The sequence below is a fragment of the Rhinolophus sinicus genome, chromosome 10, assembly GCF_057876585.1.
Source record: "Rhinolophus sinicus isolate RSI-liver-muscle chromosome 10, RSI-T2T, whole genome shotgun sequence".
Lineage (NCBI taxonomy): Eukaryota > Metazoa > Chordata > Mammalia > Chiroptera > Rhinolophidae > Rhinolophus > Rhinolophus sinicus.
The window spans coordinates 20,114,557-20,139,305 of NC_142510.1; the positions used below are offsets into that span (position 1 = coordinate 20,114,557).

At 44.5% G+C, this 24,749-nt stretch overlaps 1 protein-coding gene and 1 pseudogene across 1 annotated transcript; one reads left to right on the top strand and one right to left on the bottom strand.

Annotated features, from left to right (window-relative positions):
• Positions 1-2,114: 2,114 nt before the first annotated feature.
• LOC148757070 (5S ribosomal RNA) lies at positions 2,115-2,234 on the top strand (annotated as a pseudogene).
• Positions 2,235-12,702: 10,468 nt separating this feature from the next.
• Positions 12,703-21,384, bottom strand: LOC148757071 (endogenous retrovirus group K member 10 Gag polyprotein-like; the record flags this gene model as incomplete). Its single annotated transcript, XM_088801508.1, has 3 exons — positions 12,703-12,839; positions 16,970-16,977; positions 20,972-21,384. Coding segments are annotated over 3 exons (558 nt in total), but the record flags the coding sequence as incomplete, so codon positions are not given.
• Between the last annotated feature and the right edge of the window lie 3,365 nt (positions 21,385-24,749).

Genomic DNA, 24,749 nt, shown 5'->3' on the forward strand with positions numbered 1-24,749 from the left:
GAGTAGGGTACGGTGCCGGCCAAAACCTACCGAAGTATGGTGGAGCAGTTTGTGCGTGTGAGAGCCCAGCTTCGGGAGGCCCATGAGGAGTGACACCTGGAAAGGGAGGCGCGGTCTGCCTGGGAGACTCAAGCCTCCAGCTGGCACATCACCCTCTTGGCCATGGACGGCATTGTGTTCATTTCAGTAATCTGCTGCGGCCTTAAGCTCCGAGAGTTGTGGACATCTGCCGTGGAGGACTCCACCCACTCAGACACCTGGCACGGTGAGCTGGATGTTCCTCACGGCCTTGAGTCTCAACACGGAAAATGGGCTTAATGAAATGGCCCGGGTGCCGAACCAGGTGTCCTGGTTGGAAGCGCTGGAAGCCCGGGTCTGCCTGTTAGAACAGGGGCCTCAAGGTGGAGACTCTGAGGCAGAGGTGGAGGAAGCAAGTGGAGACAATGTAGCTCCCAACCCCCAAGCCCGGCCAATCTTGAAGCAAAGGGTAAAACGTGAGCAACCTTTGGGCCCTGGGGGCGTTGCTGCCGGCAACCCAGCTGTGACTGAGTTCACAACCTACCCCCCTTCCACTTCCACTGAGTTGCAGGAGCTGGGGAGGCGGTACAGACAGCGCCCTGGAGAGCCAGTCTCGGCTTGGCTGTTACGTTTATGGGATGAGGGAGCAGACAGCATTCTCTGCTCCCCAGGCGAGATGGAAAAGCTAGCCTTCGTGACAGTGCATCCGTCCCTGTGACAAAGGTTACAAAACTGCCATAGGTTGGCCAACAACCAGGGCAACCATTCTCTAATGGCGTGGCTCACTGCTGCGGTACACACCGTATGGGAACAGGCTGGCGAGCTGCCAGATACTGTGAGTCAATGGCAGTCATATACGGAACTTATGCAAATAATCCGTGAAATGGGTATGAGATATGCTATTTTTGACCTCAACATGCAGGGCCCAGATGACGAGCTTTTTACTGCCAGCATGAGAGATCTGGTTTTGGATACTGCACCTGCGAGTGCTTTTGGATCCTTGGTTGCTATTCTTACACTGTATGTAGGGCGACGGATCCATGCAGTTACAACTGCCATGGCCACCCTAGGGGATGTTGAGAGCCGAGAGAGCGGAAGAGAGTCGAGGAGAGTGGAGGAGATTCGTCGGTCGGTCGGTTGGCAGAAAGGCGGACGGCAGGTCGCATATCTGATGAACCCAGCCTCCAGTGAGACCATAGTGGTATGACTCCCCTAACTATGGCTCCGTGGGTGTTCCTTTCAGGCCTCACCATATCCTGCGTTCTTATGTGGGGAGCGGGACCAGAGACCCCGCAGGCCGCTCCACACGACAAATGGCGGAGCGAGCAGGGTCTCCCGCACGACACCCCCACACCCTCTTCTTAGTCATCTTGGCTCCCCCAGGCCATCGGTCAACAGCCGTTCGCCGCCAGCGCAGCCGCGGCCGCCATGTCCGCGCTCCCTCCCGCTCCCAGCAGCCGCCGCCGCCCTCACCGCACCCCCTCCAGCTCCAGCCGCCGCGCTCCCTACCTCCGCCGCTGCCTCGGCCATCACCGCACTCCCTCCAGTTCCCGCCAACGCCTGTGCTGCCCTTTCCCCCGCCCCCACCACCTCTGCCACCATCGCTGCACCCCCTCCAGTTCCAGCCGCAGGGCTCCCTGCCTCCGCTGCAAGCCCCGCCCTCTCCCGCCGCCGCCGCCGCCGCAGCCGCCGTCGCCGCCGCCGGCTCCTCCCACAACTCCCAAGCACAGGGCTGCCTGCAAGCGCAGGCCTCCACCAGCGTTGGGGATGCGGTTGGGGGTAAACCTGGTGGCGTAGGGGGACGGGGAGTCCCAGGATGTCAGAGTTCCACGACTTCTGGCACCATCAGGGAAGTGGCAGAGTTCCGTGGAGCCTCGGGTGGCGCCAAGGGGCCTCGCTGATGGCCAGGAGTAGCCCGTTGCCCACGCCAGGGGCATTCGGAAGAGGCGGGGAGCCGGACTGGGGTGGGGGGACGCGGTGCTGGCAGAGTCGGCCAGCGGGTCGATGCTCGCCACCGGAGCCGCGCATCTGCATGGCGCGAGCTCAAGAGGCAGGCCGGGAGCAGGCTCTTGGGGCGCGGGGAGCCGAGTCCCATCGTCTATGGCCATACCACCCTGAACGCGCCCGATCTCCTCTGATCTCGGGAGCTAAGCAGGGAGGGGGCTGGTTAGTACTTGGATGGGAGACCACCTGGGAATACCTGTAGGCTTTTGCTCGCCTCTCCTTTGGCGCCGCCGCCCCGGCCTGGCTCCCTCCGAACCCCTGCCGCCCCTTGCCCCTCTGCAGCCGCCCAGCCAGCCGAAGGTCCCCCTGGCCAGCGGCGGTTCAGTAGCCCGGCACTACAAGCTCGCAGCCCGGGCCGCACGCCAGGCCCGTCGGCCCCGGCTCCCCCCACACCCTCTTCTCAGTCCTCTTCGCTACCGCAGGCCGACAGCCCGCAGGCCTTCTCCGAGACGCAGTCGCCGCCGCCGCCGCCGCCATTGCCGCGCTCCCTCCCGCTCCCGCACCAGCTGCTGTAGCCACCAATGCTCATGACCACGGCTGCCTGTTGGCGCAGGCCTCCACCAGTCTTGCTCCATCTCAGGACGTGCAGGTCCTTTGCACCTCGACCCGAGCCCAGGGGACGACCATCCCTGTGCCTGCCCCTGGGCCCCGAGACACAGGATCTGCGTGTCCTTGGGCAAACGGGACGCCCACCCGCCCCGCCCCACCGGAGTCTTCTGTCTCCGCAGGCAGGCACCTCTCCCCACACCCCCGCGCGTCCCCTCCCGTCTCCCACAAGAGCCAGGAGCCCTCCCTTCCCGCCGGCCACGGTGTCCCCGACACACAGGGCACAAAGAGCCGGGACAAACCAGGGGACGGCGGGAGCAGCACCCCAACACACCACGCGCCATCGACTCCAGGGGAGACCGCCACAAGGGGAAGAGCAGGAACGCAGGCACGCAACCCTCACAACCAGGGTGCCTGGGGGCTGCCACTCTCCTCCCGCGGGCAGGTTCCTGGGCGGGGCTCGGAGCCCACCGGCACTCCGGAGACCCTGGCGGCCCGCCCCGGGGGCTTCAATGGTGACTGCCAACGCCAGGGCACTTCCTCCTTAGCTGAGCCCAGCCCCGGGCACGACCACACTTCGGTGGAGAAGCTGCCACCTCAAAACAGCCTCAGTGCGTCTGTCCCAGTCCGTGTCCCAGCCTGTGCATCCCTCCCCCCCCCTGAACTCCCACCCCTTGTCTGTTTGGCTCTGTGACATGCCTGTTGGGCTCTGGCTCTCGTTCAGGAGATCTCTCCCCGTGTGCCAGCCCCCTCTTTCTCTGTCTCTGTCCATGTCTCTCTGTATGTCTAGATATATACATGCACATATACGTGCATATTTCCACCTCGCTCCTCCTACTCCTCCTCCCGTTCTGTCTGTCGGTCCCTGTCCTGCGGGGACTCTAGTCCCTCTGCCCACCCAAGAACGCAGGTAGGATCTCCAGCAGAATGCACCAGCCTTTCCGGCAGCCACCGTGCTCCTCCATTATCCTGTGAATAAACACAAACATGTCCTCGTCCCCATATGAGGTCTGGATCTGGCCCATGCCAGTTATTGTCAAGAGGGTCCCTGCACTATACATATGCGTAATCATGTTGAGTAGTGGGATGCCACAAGCGATCTGCGGCAGATCTGCCCCGTGCATCCAAATTTAAAAAATTTAAAATAAATAAAGTATGATTTAAGATTGTATGTGGAGAGACAGGGTAGGTCTCCCCCTTTTTAATTTTTTTTACTTGGGCTTTTAGCATTCTATGAGCACGTTCACCAATTCCTTGTCCTTGTGGATTATAAGGAATACCCGTTTTGTGTGTGTTGTTATATTGAGAGCAGAAGTGTTGAAACCCTTTACTGGTATATCCAGTACCATTATCTGTTTAATTCTTTCTGGAAGGCCCATAGCAGAGAAGCAATGCAAGCAGTGATTAATAATATGTTTCGTGGCTTCCCCTGTCTGGGCCGTAGCCATGAGAAATCCAGAGAAAGTATCTATAGTGACATGTACATATTGTAATTTTCCAAAACTAGGGACGTGTGTAACGTCCATCTGCCATGATTGATTAGGCGTGATACCCCGAGGGTTAACCCCTAAATGTGGCACAGAGTGATGTACAGGACAGATAGGTCATTGTTTTACAATTTGTCTGGCTGTTTCTTTTGTAAGCTGGAATTGTGTTTGTAGACTCCGACTGTTTTGGTGGTGTAACTTGTGTGACTGTTCAGCCAATTCAATGTTAGTTAGGGCCACCAATTTTGTGAGCTGATCCGCTGTGGTATTGCCTTCAGTGAGGGGGCCAGGTAGCCTGGAATGGGCCCGAATGTGTCCGACAAAGCGAGGATTTGTACGTTGTCTGATAAGAGTTTGGATTTGAATGAACAGCCCCTGAATTTCATTATTTTGAGTTTTAATGGATGCTATAGTTTCAAGTTTATCTACGGATTGAGCTCCATAGTAGCTATCAGTATACAAGTTAAAAGGAACTGAGTGTAAGGTTTGAAATACAGCACTGACAGCCTGTAATTCAACTACTTGAGCTGATGCTGGAGGTGATGAAATTACATGTGGTTGATCACCAATAACATAGGTAGCACTTCCATTAGAGGAGCCATCAGTAAAAACAAGAACAGCATTTTTTTTTAATTTTTTTTATTTTATTAAATTTATTGGGGTGACAATTGTTAGTAAAATTACATAGATTTCAGGTGTACAATTCTGTATTACATCATGTATAAATCCCATTGTGTGTTCATCACCCAGAGTCAGTTCTCCTTCCATCACCATATATTCGATCCCCCTTACCCTCATCTCCCACCCCCCACACCCCACACCCCTTACCCTCTGGCAAGCACCAAACCATTGTCTGTGTCTATGAGTTTCTGTTTCTCATTTGTTTGTCTTGTTCTTTTGTTGCTTTTGGTTTATATACCACATAGTGAAATCACATGGTTCTCTGCTTTTTCTGTCTGACTTATTTTGCTCAGCATTACACTCTCAAGATCCATCCATGTTGTCACAAATGTTCCTATGTCATCTTTTCTTACCGCCGAATAGTATTCCATTGTGTATATATACCACAAATTCTTTATCCATTCATCTATCGAAGGACATTTTGGTTGTTTCCATGTTTTGGCCACCATAAACAAAGCTGCAATGAACATTGGAGCACAGGTGTCTTTATCTCTAAATGTTTTCAGATTTTTTGGGTAGATACCCAGGAGAGGGATTGCTGGGTCATATGGCAATTCTATTCGTAATTTTTGGAGGAACCTCCACACTGCCTTCCATAATGGCTGCACCAGTCTGCATTCCCACCAACAGTGTATGAGGGTTCCTTTTTCTCCACAGCCTCTCCAACATTTGTTACTATTTGTCTTGTTGATGATAGCCATTCTGACTGGGGTGAGGTGATATCTCATTGTGGTTTTGATTTGCATTTCTCTGATGATTAGTGATGTTGAGCATTTTTTCATATGTCTATTTGCTATTTGTATGTCCTCTTTGGAGAAATGTCTCTTCAGATCCTCTGCCCGTTTTTCAATTGGGTTGTTTGTTTTTTTGTTGTTGAGTTGCATGAGTTCCTTGTATATTCTGGATACTAGCCCCTTATCAGAGGCACTGTTTGCAAAAATCTTCTCCCATTCAGTTGGTGGCCTCTTTATTTTGTCAATGCTTTCTTTTGCTGTGCAGAAGCTTTTAAGTTTCATACAGTCCCATTCGTTTATTTTAGCTTTAACTTCCATTGCCTTTGGAGTCAAATTCATAAAATGCTCTTTGAACCCAAGGTCCATAAGTTTAGTACCTATGTTTTCTTCTATGCAGTTTATTGTGTCAGGTCTTATGCTTAAGTCTTTGATCCATTTTGAATTAATTTTGGTACATGGTGACAGATAGCAGTCCAGTTTCATTCTTTTGCACGTGGCTATCCAATTCTCCCAGCACCACTTATTGAAGAGGCTGTCTTTGCTCCATTGTATGTTTTTAGCTTCTTTGTCAAAAATTATCTGTCCATATTTATGTGGTTTTATTTCTGGGTTCTCAATTCTATTCCATTGTTCTATGTGTCTGTTTTTCTGCCAATACCATGCTATTTTGATTATAGTAGCCCTGTAGTACAAGCTAAAGTCAGGGAGTGTGATACCTCCATCATTGTTCTTTTTTCTTAAGATTGCTTTGGTTATTCGGGGTCTTTTGTGGTTCCAAACAAATCTGATGATTTTTTGTTCTATTTCTTTAAAATATGCCTTTGGAATTTTGATGGGGATTGCATTGAATCTGTATATTGCTTTGGGTAATATGGCCATTTTAACTATGTTGATTCTTCCAATCCATGAGCACCGAATGTCTTTCCATTTCTTTGTGTCTTCTTCAATTTCTTTCAAAAAAGTCTTATAGTTTTCAGCATATAGATCTTTCACATCCTTGGTTAAGTTTATTCCTAGGTATTTTATTCTTTTTGTTGCAATTGCAAAATGAATTGTTTTTTGTATTTCTTTTTCTGAGATTTCATTGTTAGTATATAGGAAGGCAATGGACTTTTGTGCGTTGATTTTGTAGCCAGCAACTTTACTGTATTCGTTGATTGTTTCTAATAGCTTTTTGGTGGAGTCTTTAGGGTTTTCTATATATATATATAGCATCATGTCATCTGCAAAGAGTGATAATTTAACTTCTTCATTCCCAATTTGGATGCTTTTTATTTCTTTCTCTTGCCTGATTGCTCTGGCAAGGACTTCCAACACGATGTTGAAAAGCAGAGGTGACAGGGGACATCCCTGTCGTGTTCCTGAACATAGAGCAAAGGGCTTCAGTTTTTCTCCATTAATTATGAGATTAGCAGAGGGCTTGTCATTTATGGCCTTTATTATGTTAAGGTATTTTCCTTCTATACCTATTTTATTAAGTGTTTTAATCATAAATGGATGTTGTATCTTGTCAAATGCTTTTTCTGCATCAATTGATGTAATCATATGATTTTTGTCCTTTATTTTGTTTATACGATGTATCACATTGATGGATTTGCGTATGTTGAACCATCCTTGTGCCCCGGGGATGAATCCCACTTGGTCGTGATGAATAATCTTTTTAATGCATTGTTGTATTCGATTTGCTAGAATTTTATTTAGGATTTTTGCATCGGTATTCATCAGAGATATTGGTCTGTAGTTTTCTTTTTTTGTGCTGTCCTTACCAGGTTTTGGTATCAGGGTAATGTTGGCCTCATAAAATGAGTTAGGGAGTACTGTCTCTTCTTCAATTTTTTGGAAGAGTGTGTGCAGGATTGGTATTAGATCCTCTTTGAAGGTTTGGTAGAATTCACTAGTGAAGCCATCTGGTCCCGGACTTTTGCTTTTGGGAAGGTTTTGGATGACTGATTCAATTTCGTTACTGGTGATCGGTCTGTTTAGATTTTCCAGTTCTTCATGGTTCAGCCTTGGAAGGCTATATGTTTCTAAGAACTTATCCATTTCTTCTAGGTTTTTGAATTTGGTGGCATATGGTCCTTCATAGTATTCTTGGATGATCCTTTGTATTTCTGTGGTGTCCATGATAACTTCCCCTTTTACGTTTCTGATTTTGTTAATCAGTGTCTTCTCTCTTTTTATCTTAGTAAGTCTAGCCAAGGGTTTGTCAATTTTGTTAATCTTTTCAAAGAACCAGCTCTTTGTCACATTAATTTTTTCTATTGTCTGTTTGTTCTCTATTTCATTTAGTTCTGCTCTAATTTTTGGTATTTCCTTTCTTCTGCTGACCTTGGGTTTTACTTGTTCTTCTTTTTCTAGTTCTTTAAGGTGTAACATGAGGTTATTTATTTGGGAGTTTTCTTGTTTCTTGAGATAGGCCTGTAGTGAGATAAATTTCCCTCTTAAAACTGCTTTTGCTGCATCCCAAAAATTTTGGTAGGATGTATTTTTATTGTCATTTGTTTCTATGCATCTTTTCATCTCTCCTCTAATTTCTTCTTGACCCAGTCCTTCTTTAAAAGTATGTTGTTTAGTCTCCATATATTTGTGTTTTTTCCCGCTTTCTTTTTACAGTTGATATCCAATTTGAAAGCCTTGTGATCAGAGAATATGCATGGTATGATTTCAATCTTCTTAAATTTGTTGAGACTGATTTTATGTCCCAATATATGGTCTATCCTTGAGAATGTTCCGTGTACACTAGAAAAGAATGTATAGTCTGATGTCTTTGGATGAAGTGCTCTATATATGTCAATTATGTCCATTTCATCTAATGTGTCATTTAGGGCTGCTATTTCGTTATATATTTTCTGTTTGGATGATCTATCCATAGCTGTCAATGATGTATTTAAGTCCCCTAGTATAATTGTGTTTTGGTCCATTTCTCCCTTTAGTTCTGTTAGTAGTTGCTTGGTGTATTTCGGTGTTCCCTGATTGGGGGCATAAATATTGATGACTGCTATGTCTTCTTGTTGTACAGTCCCCTTCACCATTATGAAATGTCCATCTTTGTCCCTTGTTATCTTTTTCACCTTGAAGTCTGTTTCATCTGATATCATTATGGCTACACCTGATTTTCTCTGGGTACCATTTGCTTGGAGTGTCAATTTCCACCCTTTCACTTTGAGTCTATGCTTGTCCTTGTAGCTGAGATGTGTCTCTTGGAGACAGCATATGGTTAGGTTTAGTTTTTTTTATCCAATCTGCTACTCTGTGCCTTTTTATTGGTGAGTTCAGTCCATTTACATTTAGGGTGATTATTGATATGTGAGGATTTCCTGTCATTCTATCTTTAGTTTTCTGGTAAGGCTGTGTCTCCATTGTTTCTTTGACTTTTTGTTGTTGTCTATTATTTCTGTGTGGTGGTATTCTATGATGTTTCCCTCTGTTTCTTCTTTTATTTCAGTATATATTTCAGTTCTGGATTTTTTTTGAGTGGTTACCCTTAAGTTTATGTAAAAGAAAGTTTGACATTTAGAGTATTCCATTTTCTTCAGCACGCTTACTTTCTCCATTCCCATATTCCGGTTCAGGCCTTTACTCTCCCCCTTTTTGAGTTGGTTGCCACAAATTGTCCCTGTTGATGGTGGTCGAATAGCCTCCTTTAGTATTTCTTGTAGTGCAGGTCGTGTATTAGAAAATCCCTTCATGTTCTGTATGTCTGGAAAGGTCTTTATTCCTCCTTCATATCTAAAGGATATCTTTGCTGGATATATTATTCTTGGCTCATGATTTCTCTCTTTCAATAGTTTGAATATTTGGTTCCACTCCCTCCTGGCTTGTAGAGTTTCTGCTGAAAAATCTGATGATAATCTAATGGGCTTTCCTTTGTAAGTTACCGTCTTCTTTTCCCTGGCTGCCTTGAGGATTCTTTCTTTGTCGTTGATTTTAGACAGCTTCAATACAATGTGCCTTGGAGAAGGCCTGTTGGGATTGAGGTAACTAGGTGTTCTATTTGCTTCTTGGATTCGAGGGTCCAGTTCTGTCCACAAGTTTGGGAAGTTCTCATCGACAATTTGTTTGAATATATTCTCTGTTCCCTTCTCTCTTTCTTCTCCTTCTGGTATGCCCATTATTCTTATACTGTTCTTTCTGATGGAGTCAGAAAGTTCTTGTAGAGTTCTTTCATTTCTTTTAAGTCTCAAGTCTCTTTCTTCTTCTATCTGTGTCATTTCCAAGTTTCTATCTTCGATGTCACCGGTTCTTTCCTCCATCTGGTCAACTCTACTACCTAAGCTGGTTATTTCATTCTTAATTTCTTCTATTGAGTTCTTAATCTCCAGAAATTCTATTTGGTTCTTTTTTAAAATTTCAATCTCTTTCGTAAAATGCTCATGCTGTTCTTTGATTGTGTTTCTGAGTTCATTTAACTGCCTGTCTGTGTTTTCTTGTATCTCGTTGAGTTTTTTCAGAACTGCAATCTTGAATTCTCTGTCATTTAAGTCACATATTTCTGTATCTTTAAGTTCCTTCTCTGGAGATTTTTCACTTTCTTTCTGAGCTATCTTGTTGCCTTGGTTATTCCTGGTGATTACTGGTTTACTATTTCTCTTCCTAGACATCTACAGGAGTGACTTCTGCAACAAGTTGCTAGGAAGAGGTCTTTCTTTTGTTTTCCAGTACTTGTTGGTAGAATGTTTTACTTTTTCTCTGACTGCAGGCTTTTTTTCCCCTCTCTCACAAGGTAGTGCTATGTTTTCTCTGCACTATTCCTGCTTCTCACACACTGGGGGGATTCCCTGGGAGACGGGCTTCTCCTCTGTTAATAGTTCATCCAGGTCACAGGGCGCAGTGTCCCGGTGGGTATGCGGAGAGCTTTTGATGTTCCAAAGCTCTTCCAGCTCCTGATTCAGAGCCCGTATGTTTTAGCAGTTCTGTTTACTCCTGCAGGGATCTGTCGAGATAGGTGGGGTCAGGGGTGGGGTAAGTTGTGAGAGGTGGCCCAGAGCAATGTCGGCGACCACCACCACAGCCGGTCCTGCTTCCACAGCTCTCTCCCCTTTGCCGGAACTAGTTAGGCTGTGAATTTGTTTCTGAGTTCCACAGTTCTCAAAACAGCAAATTTTCTGTTGTTTTGATCTGACACTGCTACTGTTTCGCTTCTAGCACAGGGCAGGTGGGTGCGGGGCGAGATATGGGAGGGGTGGGATGGGGCAGCTAGTCAGTGCCTAAGGCTCCGTTCTCTGCTCCGCAGTGAGGGCTTAAACCACCGCTTTCAGCCTTTTTCCCTCAGTCTTTTCTCCGAGGTCACTGCCATGAGCGTTGGGTTCAGCCGTGGTATATGCTGTCCCCTCAGCCCTGTGGAGCCCAGGCAGAGCCCTAGCAGTCCGAGTTCTTCCCTCACTGGCAGCTTCGGTAGTTTCGGGAAGCAGCGAGCTCGGAGCACTGAGCTAGGTCTGTTCCTGCGCCCGCGCGTCTCCATCTCCGCACACTTCTCCCTTTCCTCCTCCCTCCTGTTGCGCGAATTCCCACCTGTGGGTGATTTCAGTCGGTAGTGGGCCTTTTCGTCTTGCCTGTCTGCTGTGCAGGGAGTCCTTTGTGGGGTTTTTGTTGTTCGATTCTTTGTAAATTCCAGGGGAGCTTTACAGAGGCTCACCTCATGCTGCCATTTTTCCGGAACAGTCCCCTGTTTGTTTTTTATGCTTATCAGAGTTCCCCACAGCGATCCTCCCATCCCCTGCTTGAAGTTACATTTTCTTAACCCTTAATGCTCCAGCTCCCTACGTATCCCCCTTTTTTATTTTTTTGAGATCGTGTCTGGCTTAGGTAGTCAGTACAGACACCTTTACTTACCCAACATGGGATATCGATCATCACAACGATCGATTCCTGTCTTAGGTTGTAAAAACGCTTACTGGTTACCCGTCATTGGCTACCGATCTCCTTTGGGGTTAGACAGGGGCAGTGGCTTTTGGTTTATTAGCCATGTGGAGCCTTGTTTTGTGAATTTCTCCATAAATATCTGTGACTGTCCTGATCACAGCTTTTGTGATGCAGGGGAGGAAACATAGTATCAGGAGGATCACAACAAGCGGAATTACAAGGGGTGCCATAAATTGAAGCATTGAAGAGTACGATGGAAATACATTGTGAAAGCTAGAGACAAGGTTGTTGAGCGTCTCAGCTATATCAGTATTTAAAGGAGAGGTCTCTTGCAGTGTCAAGACCTCTTTATGAAATTGGATAAGGTCAAGAGTAACATTTTCATGATGCCAGATGCCTAATAAGTGTTTTTTCACCTTATCCCAAGGTGTCTCAGATTGATTATATTGTTTTGCTGTCACACAGATCCAAGTGTACTCTGCATGACAAGATAAACTTGTCTTAATTTTTAGGGCTTGTACCTCCTCACCCATCCAAAATATCATCTCGTATAAGGCATCGATTTTTGCGCTTAATTTTTGATCTATGAGTTCTTGCGTACCTAAAGCAGTGGATACATTTTTAGACAATGAGTTTACATGAGCAGCTGTTTTAACTGTCTGGGATAGAGAAACTGCCACCATTACAGAGGAGGCTATGAGCACAATTAAAGCAGTTATCCCAGCTACACTAAGCCCTGCGGCTCGAATTGGTCTTGAAAGAGCCACTTCTAACTTTACTATTACTTGATATCCTTTGTCAGAATGCCATTCTTCAGACATGTTAACAGGTAATATCACAAAGGAAGATTGATGTAATACCATGACTCTCTGTTTTTTGGGGGAGCCATGTGACACAGCTACTAAGTTTACAGTTTATACAAGAAACATTGAACTGAGAATTATCTATAACATGAATGGTGACATTGCCTATCAAAAGTACATGTGGGGGTCTGACACAGGCAGTAACATTTTCTTGTCTAATAGTAACTTTACTGGAGGGGGTTTTAGCTGCCAATTCCATGGCATCTAATGCTCCGGCTATTTTCCAAATATGATGTTGGGGATAGGAATCAGCCCACCATAGGCCTGCAACTATTCCCAATTGTCCGGGGTTTTGATGTGTCACATTTCCTCCGGACCAGTCTATGAAGGATCTATTAAACTTTGGGATGGGATACCTCCAGTGTTCAATGTAACAGTCTCTCCATAATGCAGTTTTGCTGCTTGTGCGCTTCTCTTTTTCACAAGGATCTACAGTCTGGGGGTCCTTCCCATATGGTGGGATGCAAGGGGGGGGGATCAGGGATGTAAGCCCAATACGTGGTTCCATCAGCTGAGGTCAGGACCGTCAAGACTCCCAGTAGGATCTGCAGCAGAACGCACCAGCCTTTCCGGCAGCCACCGTGCTCCTCCATTATCCTGTGAATAAACACAAACATGTCCTCGTCCCCATATGAGGTCTGGATCTGGCCCATGCCAGTTATTGTCAAGAGGGTCCCTGCACTATACATATGCGTAATCATGTTGAGTAGTGGGATGCCACAAGCGATCTGCGGCAGATCTGCCCCGTGCATCCAAATTTAAAAAATTTAAAATAAATAAGAGAATAATCAAACTTATAAGAGAGTACTGTTGGTTCTGGAAAAATGGCGGTGTGAGGTGAGCCTCTGTAAAGCTACCCTGGAATTTACAAAGAATCGAACAACAAAAACTCCACAAAGGACTCCCTGCACAGCAGACAGGCAAGACGAAGAGGCCCACTACTGACTGAAATCACCTACAGGTGGGAGATTTGCGCGAGTGGGGGGAGGAGGAAATGGAGAAGTTCGTGGAGATGGAGCCGCGCGGGCGCAGGACTCAGACCCAGCTCAGTGTGCCGAGCTCGCTGCTTCCCGGAACTACCGCAGCTGTGGGAGATAGGACTGCTAGGGCTCCACCAGGGCTCCACAGGGCTGAGGGGACAGCATATACCACGGCTGAACCCAACGCTCACGGCAGAGACCTCGGAGAAAAGACTGAGGAAAAAAGGCTGAAAACGGTGGTTTAAGCCCGCACTGCGGAGCAGAGAACGGAGCCTTAGGCACTGAGACTAGCTGCCCCTCCCTCCCCTCCCAGAGCTCGCCCTGCCCCCACCTCACGGTGCTAGAAGCGAAACAGTAGCAGTGTCAGATCAAAACAACAGAAAATTTGCTATATTTGAGAACTGTGGCCCACAGACACAAATTCACAGCCCAACTAGTTCCGGCAAAGGGGAGAGAGCTGTGGAAGCAGGACCGGCTGTGGTGGTGATCGCCGCCTTTGCTCTGGGCCACCTCTCACAGCTCACCCCGCCCCTGACCCCACCTATCTGGGCAGATCCCTGCAGGAGTAAACAGAACTGCTGAAACATACGGGCTCTGAATCAGGAGCTGGAAGAGCTTTGGAACATCAAAAGCTCTCCGCATACCCACCGGGACACTGCGCCCTGTGACCTGGATGAACTATTAACAGAGGAGAAGCCCGTCTCCCAGGGAATCCCCCTAGTGTGTGAGAAGCAGGAATAGTGCAGAGAAAACATAGCACTACCTTGTGAGAGAGGGGAAAAAAAGCCTGCAGTCAGAGAAAAAGTAAAACATTCTACCAACAAGTACTGGAAAACAAAAGAAAGACCTCTTCCTAGCAACTTGTTGCAGAAGTCACTCCTGTAGATGTCTAGGAAGAGAAATAGTAAACCAGTAATCACCAGGAATAACCAAGGCAACAAGATAGCTCAGAAAGAAAGTGAAAAATCTCCAGAGAAGGAACTTAAAGATACAGAAATATGTGACTTAAATGACAGAGAATTCAAGATTGCAGTTCTGAAAAAACTCAACGAGATACAAGAAAACACAGACAGGCAGTTAAATGAACTCAGAAACACAATCAAAGAACAGCATGAGCATTTTACGAAAGAGATTGAAATTTTAAAAAAGAACCAAATAGAATTTCTGGAGATTAAGAACTCAATAGAAGAAATTAAGAATGAAATAACCAGCTTAGGTAGTAGAGTTGACCAGATGGAGGAAAGAATCGGTGACATCGAAGATAGAAACTTGGAAATGACACAGATAGAAGAAGAAAGAGACTTGAGACTTAAAAGAAATGAAAGAACTCTACAAGAACTTTCTGACTCCATCAGAAAGAACAGTATAAGAATAATGGGCATACCAGAAGGAGAAGAAAGAGAGAAGGGAACAGAGAATATATTCAAACAAATTGTCGATGAGAACTTCCCAAACTTGTGGACAGAACTGGACCCTCGAATCCAAGAAGCAAATAGAACACCTAGTTACCTCAATCCCAACAGGCCTTCTCCAAGGCACATTGTATTGAAGCTGTCTAAAATCAACGACAAAGAAAGAATCCTCAAGGCAGCCAGGGAAAAGAAGACGGTAACTTACAAAGGAAAGCCCATTAGATTATCATCAGATTTTTCAGCAGAAACTCTACAAGCCAGGAGGGAGTGGAACCAAATATTCAAACTATTGAAAGAGAGAAATCATGAGCCAAGAATAATATATCCAGCAAAGATATCCTTTAGATATGAAGGAGGAATAAAGACCTTTCCAGACATACAGAACATGAAGGGATTTTCTAATACACGACCTGCACTACAAGAAATACTAAAGGAGGCTATTCGACCACCATCAACAGGGACAATTTGTGGCAACCAACTCAAAAAAGGGGAGAGTAAAGGCCTGAACCGGAATATGGGAATGGAGAAAGTAAGCGTGCTGAAGAAAATGGAATACTCTAAATGTCAAACTTTCTTTTACATAAACTTAAGGGTAACCACTCAAAAAAAATCCAGAACTGAAATATATACTGAAATAAAAGAAGAAACAGAGGGAAACATCATAGAATACCACCACACAGAAATAATAGACAACAACAAAAAGTCAAAGAAACAATGGAGACACAGCCTTACCAGAAAACTAAAGATAGAATGACAGGAAATCCTCACATATCAATAATCACCCTAAATGTAAATGGACTGAACTCACCAATAAAAAGGCACAGAGTAGCAGATTGGATAAAAAAAACTAAACCTAACCATATGCTGTCTCCAAGAGACACATCTCAGCTACAAGGACAAACATAGACTCAAAGTGAAAGGGTGGAAATTGACACTCCAAGCAAATGGTACCCAGAGAAAATCAGGTGTAGCCATAATGATATCAGATGAAACAGACTTCAAGGTGAAAAAGATAACAAGGGACAAAGATGGACATTTCATAATGGTGAAGGGGACTGTACAACAAGAAGACATAGCAGTCATCAATATTTATGCCCCCAATCAGGGAGCACCGAAATACACCAAGCAACTACTAACAGAACTAAAGGGAGAAATGGACCAAAACACAATTATACTAGGGGACTTAAATACATCATTGACAGCTATGGATAGATCATCCAAACAGAAAATATATAACGAAATAGTAGTCCTAAATGACACATTAGATGAAATGGACATAATTGACATATATAGAGCACTTCATCCAAAGACATCAGACTATACATTCTTTTCTAGTGTACACGGAACATTCTCAAGGATAGACCATATATTGGGACATAAAATCAGTCTCAACAAATTTAAGAAGATTGAAATCATACCATGCATATTCTCTGATCACAAGGCTTTGAAATTGGATATCAACTGTAAAAAGAAAGCGGGAAAAAACACAAATACATGGAGACTAAACAACATACTTTTAAAGAAGGACTGGGTCAAAGAAGAAATTAGAGGAGAGATGAAAAGATACATAGAAACAAATGACAATGAAAATACATCCTACCAAAATTTTTGGGATGCAGCGAAAGCAGTTTTAAGAGGGAAATTTATCTCATTACAGGCCTATCGCAAGATTTTCACTGGACTTGTGTCTAGGAGAGAGGAGAGAAAGAATAGGAGAGAAGGGATGGGGAAAGCAATCATGTTAAGTGAGCCAGGGAGAACGGTGTATTGGAGCATGTGAAGGGTACCTTTGCAATGGGACAAAACACAAGTGAGAGATGACAAAATAGGTTTGTGTGGAAATTCTGCAAAGGCCAGACCATGGGTGAGAAAATCTATCTCCCATCATAACTCCATGATAAACAGTTTTAACTTCTTTTTTCTAATGTAATGAATTATTAATAGAACATAACATGTTTAATGCCTATTATATTCCAGGAACAATCCTTGAGATTTCACATGACATCTGATGTAATTATTATAAATAATTACGATTGAATGAGATGGCCCATATAAAGCATTCATCATAAAAGAATAGGTCCCCATTAAATGCTACTAATGAAAAAAAAAAGAGAGTACTGTTAAAAACCAGAAAGGCAATTGATTAATTTATGATGTAAAATAGAAGTGTCAGTTTGACCAACTACTTGTTCACTATGCCAAGAATGATGTCTGGTATATAATAGACCTTCAATTAATATTTGCCTAATACTTGTTTTATTAACTAGCGCATTCTGTTCTTTTGGGAAAATCTATAGTGGAAAAAAAATTACTATTATCAGAAAGTTGCTTGGTGAGCACAGAGCCAGGTCAAGGAGTCAGTTAGACAATCTTAGTCATGACCATGGAGTCTGATATATCCACTTCTGCTTTAGGAATGAACTGCTCTTCAGATAATTTACTCCTCTGTTCATGGGTTAAGGCACTTCATGGACAGGCCTTGATGGTGCAGGCTTGTCACCTCTCTGGTCCTGCCTTTCTCTGCTTCCATTGCTAATCAGTTACCCTCTTCTATTTCACTCTCTTACTAACTTCCATAGGGCTACAGCTGAGTCTAGGAGCCATTTTGTTTAATTTATGTATGGTCAGTTTTGTTAGATGTAAACATAGAATGGTGGTTGTATATTTGTTAATGTCCTTGTCAATTAAAGATGCAAACTGAAGTATTTATGGGTGAAATAACATGATATCTGGATTTTGCTTAAAACACTCCAAAAAAATCGAGGGGCAGGAAAAGAATAGATGAAATAACGTTGGCAAAGTGTTGATATTTATTGAAGCTAGCTGCTTGGTACATAGGACATTTATTGTACTATTCTTCTTACTTTGTGTATATTAGAAAATTTTCATAATAAAAAGATAATAAATATAAAAAAATAAAAAAATAAAAAAAAATAAATAAAATAAATAAAGTATGATTTAAGATTGTATGTGGAGAGACCGGGTAGGTCTCCCCCTTTTTTATTTTTTCAGTTGGGCTTTTAGCATTCTATGAACACGTTCAACAATTCCTTGTCCTTGTGGATTATAAGGAATACCGGTTTTGTGTGTGATGTTAAATTGAGATGAGAGCAGAAGTGTTGAAACCCTTTACTGGTATATCCAGTACCATTATCTGTTATAATCATTTCTGAAATGCCCATAGCAGAGAAGCAATGCAAGCAGTGATTAATAATATGTTTCGTGGCTTCTCCTGTCTGGGCCGTAGCCATGAGAAATCCAGCGAAGGTATCTATAGTTACATGTACATATTGTAATTTTCCAAAACTAGGGACGTGTGTAACGTCCATCTGCCATGATTGATTGGGCATGATACCCCGAGGGTTAACCCCTAAATGTGGCACAGAGTGATGTACAGGACAGATAGGGCATTGTTTTACAATTTGTCTGGCTGTTTCTTTTGTAAGCTAGAATTGTCTTTGTAGACTCCGACAGTTTTGGTGGTGTGACTTGTGTGATTGTTCAGCCAATTCAATGTTAGTTAGGGCCACCAATTTTGTGAGCTGATCTGCTGTGGTATTGCCTTCAGTGAGGGGGCCAGGTAGCCCAGAATGGGCCCGAATGTGTCCGACAAAGCGAGGATTTGTACGTTGTCTAATAAGAGTTTGGATTTGAATGAACAGCCCCTGAATTTCATTATTTTGAGTTTTAATGGATGCTATAGTTTCAAGTTTATCTACAGATTGAGCTCCATAGTAGCTATCAGTATACAAATTAAAAGGAACTGAGTGTAAGGCTTGAAATACAGCACTGACAGCCCGTAATTCAACTACTTGAGCTGATGCTGGAGGTGATGAAATTGTGGTTGATCACCAATAACATAGGTAGCACTTCCATTAGAGGAGCCATCAGTAAAAACAATAAGAGCATTTTTAATGGGTTGTTGCTGAACAATCTTAGGAAAGATAAAGGCATGTGTCATAGCAAAATGCAGTAATTTGTTGTTTGGGTAATGTATACCAATTTTTCCTGAAAAATTAGCAAGTGCAATGCCCCAAGTGTTAGAATGTTGAAACAGCCAGTCTATTTGCTGCACAGTAAAGGGAACTATAATGGTTTGTGGCTCTCTTCCAAAATATTTAATTGATTCTCCCCGACATAGCTGAATTAACAGCGGACAGCTTCGTGATACGGATTTAACACTTTCACGGGAGAAACAGGGAGATGGATCCATCTTAGGGGTCCTTTTTGCCAAATAACTGCTGTTGGGGTGAGGTTTGTGTGTAAAATGTATGCCTCCCAGGGTTGGGTATAATCTACATATAATATTTGTTGTTCATTTATGGCGGTTTCTACTTTATCTAAAGCCTTTAATCCCTCTTTAGTCATCTCGCGGGGAGAAGTAGGATCGGCTTCCCCTCGTAATATATTAAACAAAGGTTGCAAATCTCCGGTTGTCAACCACAACTGAGGTCTAATCCAATTAATGTCTCCCAGTAGCTTTTGAAAATCATTTAATGTTTTTATACAATCTCACCGGATTTGTATTTTTTGAGGCACAATGGCCTGAGGCATTAATATCCCAGATAAGAGTAAGGAGACACTTGCTGAATTTTTTCTGGGGCTATAACCAGCCCATAATTGAGGAGTTTTTTCTGTAAATGAGCAAAAGCAGTAAGCAATCTTGGTTCACATGAGTGGGCAAGGAGTATGTCATCCATGTAGTGGATGATGTAAATATCTGGAAATGCCCTTTGGGTAGGTTCTATTGCAGCTGATACAAATTTTTGACATAATGTAGGGCTATTAGCCATTCCCTGAGGTAGCACTAGCCAATGATATCTCTTAAAATATTCTTGTAAATTAACAGAAGGAACATTGAATGCAAATCTAGGGCAATCATTAGGATTTAAAGGTATGGTATAAAAACAATCTTTTAAATCCAAAACAATTTTATATGTGTTTTTTGGTATGGCTGCAGGGCAGGGTAAGCCTGGCTGTAAAGCTCCCATTAATGCCATGGTTTCATTGATTTTTCGTAAATCCTGTAACAATCTCCACTGACCAGATTTTTTCTTAATAACAAATATGGGAGAATTCCAGGGAGAATTAGAGGGAACAATGTGTCCTTTTTCAAGTTGCTCCTGTACTAGCAGTGTGGCAGCTTGAATCTTTTCTGCTGATAGGGGCCACTGATCTACCCATACTGGGGCATCACTTTTCCAAGTGATGGTGTCAGTATAGGGTACAGGACGCTCAGAGACCCCAGCTAAAAATATCCTAGTCCTGATCTAAGGGGTAAAGGAGATGGGACAATAGGTGACCTTCTTCCTTGATTGTTTGTTCCCAGTCCATTTTCAGGGAGGAAGCCTTGGTCAGACATCATATTAGTGACCTGTGGATTGGGACTATACAAATACACTCCCATCTTACTCATGATGTCTCTCTCCCATAAATTAACAGGTAATCCTGCTACAATATATGGTTGAAAAGTCCCTCGATGTCCCTCCTGATCTTTCCAATTTAAATTATCACTACTTTGTTCTGGTGATTGTGACATTCCTATTCCTTGTAATTGAGTTATGGTTTGATGTTTTGGTCAATGTGCCAGGCATTGTTGAGCAGTTATAACAGATACATCAGTTCCCGTATCTAAAAGTCCTATAAAGGAGCGGCCATTAACAGTGCGAGTCATTTCTGGTCTTTGATGATTCATTGCTTGAACCCAATAAGCATCTGATGAGCCGAAACCATGTTCTCCCCTAGGTTCATTTTGTTTAACCTGACCTATTTTGATATATGGAATGAATAACAATTGGGCTATTCTCTGTCCTTTTTCTATAACAGCAACACCCCCAGGTGAATGAGTCAAAACCTTAATTTCTCCGGTATAGTCCATGTCTATAATGCCTGGGGCTATCATAATCCACTTTATTGTTGTACTGCTTCTCCCAAAAACCAACCCCATCATTTGAGGTGGTAGAGCCCAAAAACCCCTGTGGGGATAGCTTGCACACCCATTTCAGGCGTTAGTTTTGTGTAGGCGGCGCTACTGAGGTCCAATCCTGCACTGCCTGGGGTGGCTCTGAAGAGCTCTTGAACAATTTTGTTGTTGTTGGGGAACAAACTGCTGGAGCGCCCCATAACATTGTTACAGGGCCTGGGGCTGGCCCCTCTTCCCGTTTCCCGGAACGAGAGGATTACCAGAAGCATCTCTTTTGGATTTACATTCATTGGCCCAGTGGTTTCCCCTCTTACATTTTGGGCACAGACCGGGTTGTTTTGGGTTTTTTGTTTGTGGTTGGTCTGACCTATCAGGGCCATTTTTTGCCATGTCCAGATCGCCCACACCTGAAACAACTTTCAGATCCTTTTTGTCTTTTTTGTTGCTGTTGGTGTTGTAACATTTCTTTTACTGTCTTTCCTTGTAAGGCTGCGGCCATAGCTAATCCCTGGGTATAAGACGGACCAATGTCCGAGCATAAATGAACATAGTCAGATAAACCTCCCTTATTTCTGTACGGGTGGATAGCAGCCTGGCATGCTGAATTTGCATTTTCAAAAGCCAACTGTTTTACTGAGAGTAATCCTGCATCGGAATCTCCTAATATCCTACCAGCTGCTTGTAACAGTCGAGAAAGGAAATCTTGAAATGGCTCATCAGGGCCCTGTACTATTTTAGTAAATTCTTCAGCCCTTTTTCCCGGCATGGGGATTTTTCTCCATGCTTTTTGTGCTGCAGCATTAGTCTGAGCATAGGCAGCAGGGTTAAAATTTAATTGAGTTTGAAGGTCACGGTACTGCCCTTCCCCGGCAACATTTCAAAAGTGATGGGAATGCCTTGCTGATGATTGAGATCAGCGGTATTTTGGCAAAAGACTGCGAAATCAGAATTCCATAATAGGTACTCTCCTCCTGACAGACAGGCTCTAGCAAGCTGCTTCCAATCATTGGGCGGCAAAGCATCCGTTGCTAAGGATTCAAGCAATGCCTGAGTGAATGGAGCATTAGGTCCGTACTGCGCACAAGCAGTTTTTAACTCCTTCAAGCTTTTAAAGGCAAAAGGCACATGAACCCGCACTGGGTTTCCTTGGGCATCTTGTTGTTCTATCACGGGACAAGTCAGACCATATTCTGTAACATCTTCCCCTGCTCTATTGGCTGTTTGTACATTTTGCAGGGGGGACTTTTGATCTATTACATCCGGTATCTGTCTGACTGTCACAGGGGCTACAACAGGGGCCTCAGGCTGTGGATCCAGCCCTTCAATCACACTTGGAGGAGAGCTTAATTGTAATCTAGGCTTTCATTCTGATTGGGCTTCCAATAAAGGCCCAGTCTGTCGAGCCTGAACTAATTGCATTTGTACAGAGAGGGAAGTGAGTGCGGCTTGTAATCTTTGCACTTCTGCTTCCAAGGGGGATCCAGTTTGGGTTGGTCATTTTCAGAGTATCTGATTCTCTCGTGTCTAGGATCGATCATATCCCTAACTAAATTCCATAAGGAAAAAGTGTCTACTGGTACCTTAGAGGGTCCATGAGCATCATAATATCCCTGTAAACGCTCTCTCACTTTTTCCCAAGTTTCTAAGTTTAAAGTCCCTTCTTCGGGGAACCAGGGATATATTTGTTCTACAAATTCTAAGAATCGCAGCAACTGAGCTTCACTGGTTTTAACTCCTCTAGCTTTTAGCATGCTCTTTAACATGTGAGTAAACAGCCTTTTACTGTTACCCTGTCCCATTTTATTTTACTCCAGACAATGGGATCTCACCGCTTTCACCAACCTTATTCGACGTGCGTCTCACTTACAAGCGGTGTCCTTCACTTCTGATTACCCAGTATTCAGGTCCCTGTTCGGACACCACTTGTCGGAGCCTGCCGACGAGATGAACGGTTCCTGAAGTGGTGAGTGAGGATTGAGAAAAAAACACACAAGAGACAAAGATGGGATCAGGAGGGCGAACAGTTCTTATTAGACTGCTGCACCTGTTTTATTTTCCAGCTTTCTTTTATACACACAGAAACAAGAAGGTTATATAGAGCGGCTGAGGCAGCAAGTACAGATTAGTTATGTTTTTCAAAGTTTGACCCTGACTGTCTTTATCTTTTTGATAATTCCTCATCCCCAGAACAGCTGGTGTCTGTATGTTCTCTATGCTTATCGGAGTTCCCCTCAGCGATCTTCCCAACCTCTGCTTGCAGTTACATTTGCTTAACCCTTAATGATCCAGCTCCCTACACTGCCTGCAGCCAGGTGTACACTAAGTTTCGGTTCAGTGTTAGGACCTCGGTTAGCCCGAAGTTGGGGACAGTGTTGACTTGTTAGTTAAAGTGAGCTTGATCGTTTGGACAGGGTACAGATTCTGATAACAACCAAGTATAAGTTTAGGGTCGGAAGTGTGCTAGAGACACAGTTACCGCGAGGGTAGGGAAAAAGTTGGTATGTTGGTTAAGTTGAGGGTGAGGGATGCAACCGTGTTCAGCTGTTGCCTACAGCCAGGTATACATTTAGGTTCGGAACAGGGTTTGAGCCATGGTAACCGCGAGGGAAGTTAAAGGTTGGTAATTTTGTAAGGGTGAAGGTGAGGAATGGGAGAGTGTTCGGCTTTTGCTTACAGCCAGGTGTACGTTTAAGCTCGGAACACTGTTATGGCCACAGTTAGCTGGAGGGTATGGGAAAGGATTGTATAATTGTTAGTGTCAAGCTTTGGGATGGGTCAGGGTTCAGTTACTGCCTGTAGCCAGGTATACATGAAGGTTCCGGTCAGTGTTAGGGTCGGTTAGCTGGAGGGTGAGACAGGGTTGGTGTGTTAGTTAAAATGAGGGTGAGTGTTCAGACAAGGTACGGTTTCGGATAACAGCAAAGTATACGTTTAGGTTCGGAAGAGTGTTAGAGCCACGGTTACCGCGAGGGTAGGGAAAAGCTTGGTATATTGCTTAAATTGAGGCTGGTTGATGGAAACGTTCGGCTGTTGCCTAGAGCCAGGTATACATTTAGGTTTGGAACAATGTTTCAACCTTGGTCAGCGAGAGGGAAGTTAATGGTTGGTATGTTGGTTAGGCTGAAGGTGAGGGATGGGACACGGTTTCGCTACTGCCTGCAGGCTGGTATACATTAAGTTTTGGGTCAGTGTTAGGGCCTCTATTAGCCGGAGGGTGAGAAAGGTTTGGTGTGTTAGTTAAAGTGAGGGTGAGGGTTCAGACAATGTACGGGTTTGGATAACAGCCAAGTATACGTTTAGGGTCGGAAGAGTGTTAGAGCCACAGTTACCGTGAGGGTAGGGAAAAGGTTGGTATGTTGGTTAAGTTGAGGGTGAGGGATGGAACTGTGTTCGCCTGCTGCCTACAGCCAGGTATACATTTAGGTTCGGAATATTTTTGAGCCATAGTCACCACGACGGAATTTAAAGGATGGTATGTTGGTTAGCGTGAGGATGAAGGATGGGACATCATTCGGGTTCTGCTTACAGCCAGGTGTACGTTTAAGCTCAGAGCCCTGTTAGGGCAATGGTTAACGCGAGGGTATGGGAAAGGATTGTATGTTGGTTAGCGTCAGGCTGAGGGATGGGATAGGGTTCGACAACTGCCTGCATGCAGGTATACATTAAGGTTCGGGACAGCATAAGGCCTCGGTTAGCCTGAGTGTGAGACAGGGTTGTTATGTTAGTTAAAGTGAGGGTGAGGGTTCGGACAGGGTAGGGGTATGGATAACAGCCAACTATACGATTAGGGTCAGATGAGTGTTACAGCCACGGTTACCGCGAGGGTAGGGAAAAGGTTGGTATGTTGGTTAAGTTGAAGGTGAGGGATGGAACCGTGTTCGGCTCTTGCCTACAGCCAGGTGTATGTTTAGGCTCGGAAGACTGTTAGGGCCATGGTTACTGGGAGTTTATGAGAAAGAATTATATGTTGGTTAGTGTGAGGCTGAAGGATGGGACAGGGTTTGGCTACTGCCTGCAGCCATGTATACATTAAGTTTCAGGTCAGTGTTAGGGGCTTGGTTAGCCCGAAAGTGGAAACAGTGTTGACTTGTTAAAGTGACCATGAGCGTTTGGACAGGGTACGGATTCTAATAATAACCAAGTATAAGTTTTGGGTCGGAAGAGTGTTAGAGCCACGGTTACCGCGAGGGTAAGGAAAACTTTGGTATGTTGGTTAAGTTGAGGGTGAGGGATAGAACT